The sequence below is a fragment of the Ooceraea biroi genome, chromosome 14 (assembly GCF_003672135.1).
Source record: "Ooceraea biroi isolate clonal line C1 chromosome 14, Obir_v5.4, whole genome shotgun sequence".
Taxonomy (NCBI): Eukaryota; Metazoa; Arthropoda; class Insecta; order Hymenoptera; family Formicidae; genus Ooceraea; species Ooceraea biroi.
This window is the reverse complement of record NC_039519.1, coordinates 4,497,208-4,500,030: the sequence shown is the minus strand read 5'-3', so window position 1 is coordinate 4,500,030 and position 2,823 is coordinate 4,497,208. Positions and strand designations below refer to the sequence as shown.

General features: G+C 40.1%; 1 protein-coding gene across 1 annotated transcript; it reads left to right on the top strand.

Annotated features, from left to right (window-relative positions):
• The first annotated feature begins 383 nt into the window (after positions 1-383).
• On the top strand, positions 384-2,396 carry LOC105284437 (39S ribosomal protein L44, mitochondrial). Its single transcript, XM_011347920.3, has 5 exons — positions 384-605; positions 722-1,088; positions 1,174-1,258; positions 1,398-1,701; positions 2,072-2,396. Exons 1-5 carry the CDS (start codon positions 536-538, stop codon positions 2,194-2,196), a joined length of 951 nt encoding a protein of 316 aa, XP_011346222.1. The 5' UTR covers positions 384-535; the 3' UTR covers positions 2,197-2,396.
• Positions 2,397-2,823: the final 427 nt, after the last annotated feature.

Here is a 2,823-nt window from a genome sequence, read left to right as displayed (position 1 = left end):
TCCAGTGCGCTTTTATATCTTGTGCTGGTATAAGCAAGTCGGTATCTATACCCGTTCTAATTGCGTTCTTCGCCAACGTATCCGCTAGTTCGTTATACCAGGGAGAGCCTGAGGGAGAGCGGTCACGCTCGCGTTTTAACTGCAACGCCTCAAACGCGGACATATGCGTTCCACTTGACGCTCCCAACGCTCGCGGCGTCATTCTATCTTTATTCAATATTCAGTGAGCAATAAAGACAGAATCACTTCAATCACTTCAATGTCCACGTTTGAGGCGTTGCAGTTAAAACGCGAGCGTGACCACCCCCAAGCTTCTCTCTGGTTATACTGTATGCCGACATGAGCAATAGGAAAGCAACACTTTTGGCGCACACTAACGCCCCCTCGCTAAATATTGCGAAATCATAACCTCATAACGCGGTGTTTCGATTGCATGATAACCTAAATCGGCGAGTTAGCTCAGGGATTTTTCGGCATTGGTATTTGCTGACAATCAGCTTTTTCGAAATACTTCGGATAATTGCATTGTCCGAGCATGAATTCCTTACGTTCGTGTGTTAAAACCATTATTCTGAGCAAAGGAGTGCATCGTATAAATTACGAAGGTTAAAACATGCTTTCAGCTACTATTTTAGCCATTTTGCTCAAATGATTAACAATGATTTCTTTTTTTTACTGTAACTTGTGTACTATTATCGCATTTGTATGATCTCCTGTACAGGTCAGAGAAGCGTTAAGAGATGGGTGTCTGCGGTAGAGAAAGACATAGCCAAGCGCAAGAGGAGGTTACCTCGGCCACCGGTACCAAAGCGCAGCACTTTCCTGGACTGGAATCGATCCGGAGAAATTTTCGCGTTTAACACAAGGTTATCCGAGAGCTTCGACACCGAGAAATTGGAGCGGGCCTTCACTCACAGATCGTACATTTTTCAAGAAGAACAACGGCAGAAAGAAATGGGTATAGAGGATCCCAATCTCAACATACAAGACAATCAAGAGCTCATAATGAGAGGCGAGAAGCTTACGTCAGAAATTGTACTGAAGTATTTAACCCAGGTCTTGCCACAGGCACCTGAAGACGTCGTAATGTTCGTAGAACTGAAGTTTAAGTCAAGTTATTTTTAATATAATTGAACAGAGATAGTAAAGAAATTAATCAATATCTTCTTTCAGTTCACTGCACGATTATCTTCTCTCGGAAGACATCTTAGCTAAAGCATCTAAGCATATCGGAACCAGAGATATTATCTTAACCGAGGTAAGTGCGCAAAACTAATAAATAACTGTAAATTTAACAATATTTGGACGTGTCTACATGAACAAAAAATATTCATTCGATGAAGCTCTAGTAGAAACCAGCAGATTGCTTTCAATCTATCAGTCGTTAATTATTTCAGGAACATCCAGTGGCACGAAGAACCTTAGCCGACACATTTCTCGCGCTTGTCGCGGCACTCGCGGACAGTGTAGACGCGAATCACGCGGCAAAGTTCGTTCGAGATTTCCTGGTTGTGATACTAGCCGAGAAGGACCTGACGGAGATCTGGACTCCACCTCAGCCTACCGAAGTTTTGGACGCTGTTTTGGCGAAACAAGATAGATCGCTGTGTGAACCTAGGCTCATCGCGCACACGGGACAGAGTACGCTTTTAGTGGTGTATCATGTAGGAATGTACTCTGATAAGCAATTCCTAGGATCAGGTGAGTAGCGTAGCAGAATATCTGTAATCTCCATTAACTCTAGCTTCCCACACAGGGGTGCCTGAAACCCCAAGTAAAATAAAATAATTTACGATTTTTTTTCACAAGCAAATATTTTGCAAATTTATTTTACTAATTTCTTTTTCAAATTTTCCTATGCATAAACATATTCCTTGATGCGTGGTATCGATGGAAAAGTGACCTAAAATCAGTTGATTTTTTCTTATATTTTTAACTAAATGTTCGACGTGGGGTAGCCTGTGTGACTCCAATGTGGAAAGTCCATGAAAATTAAAAGTGTGAGAAGCTAGAGTTAATAAATTCCATTCAATGTGTCCAATATATATATTCCACCTTCTTTCTTCTTCAGGATTTGGTCAAACGATTCAGGAAGCCAAGGACGTAGCTGCCATGAATATTTTAAGCCGAATGTTTGGTCTGTCAGACTCGAGTAATCCAATGAAATTCAACCAAGCGGTGAATGTGAACGAATGAGAGAACGAAAGAAGCCTTATTTATTAGAAAAATAAAGTCTTTAGTGCAGCAATGCATCTGTTAACAGTCATCTTGCAAACAAACTTTTAAATATTGTACAAACCGTTTTTAACGCATCGCCCGTTAAGTTTATTCGCATTTGTGTGCCTATCGTGAATTTACTGCGTGTATATAAAATAAAAATAAAAATTATACAATTATGCGGATTAACTCCTTCGGCGGCATTGACGCCATATGGCGCGAAAAATGTATGTGTCCATGTCGGCATTGACGCCATATGGCGTCCTTGTATTTTTTTCGATTGATTGGGTCGATCTTCATAAAACTTAGTACCCAAAAGCTTTTTGGGTCGCTGAATACGAATCCATAGTCAAAATTTTAAAATTCAAAATGACGGATCCAATATGGCGATCAAATATAATCATAAAATCAAAATTTGTTCGGAATGTTATTAAATCTGATATCTAAGGGTTTTTGGGACTGATGAGTACGAATTTCAGATTACAATTCCAAAATTCAAAATGGCGGACCCAATATTGCGGTCAAAAAGGCAAAATCTATCTGACTGTTATGAAAACTGGTATCCAAGAATTTTTTCAGTCGCTGAATTTGAGGTACAAAATTGCA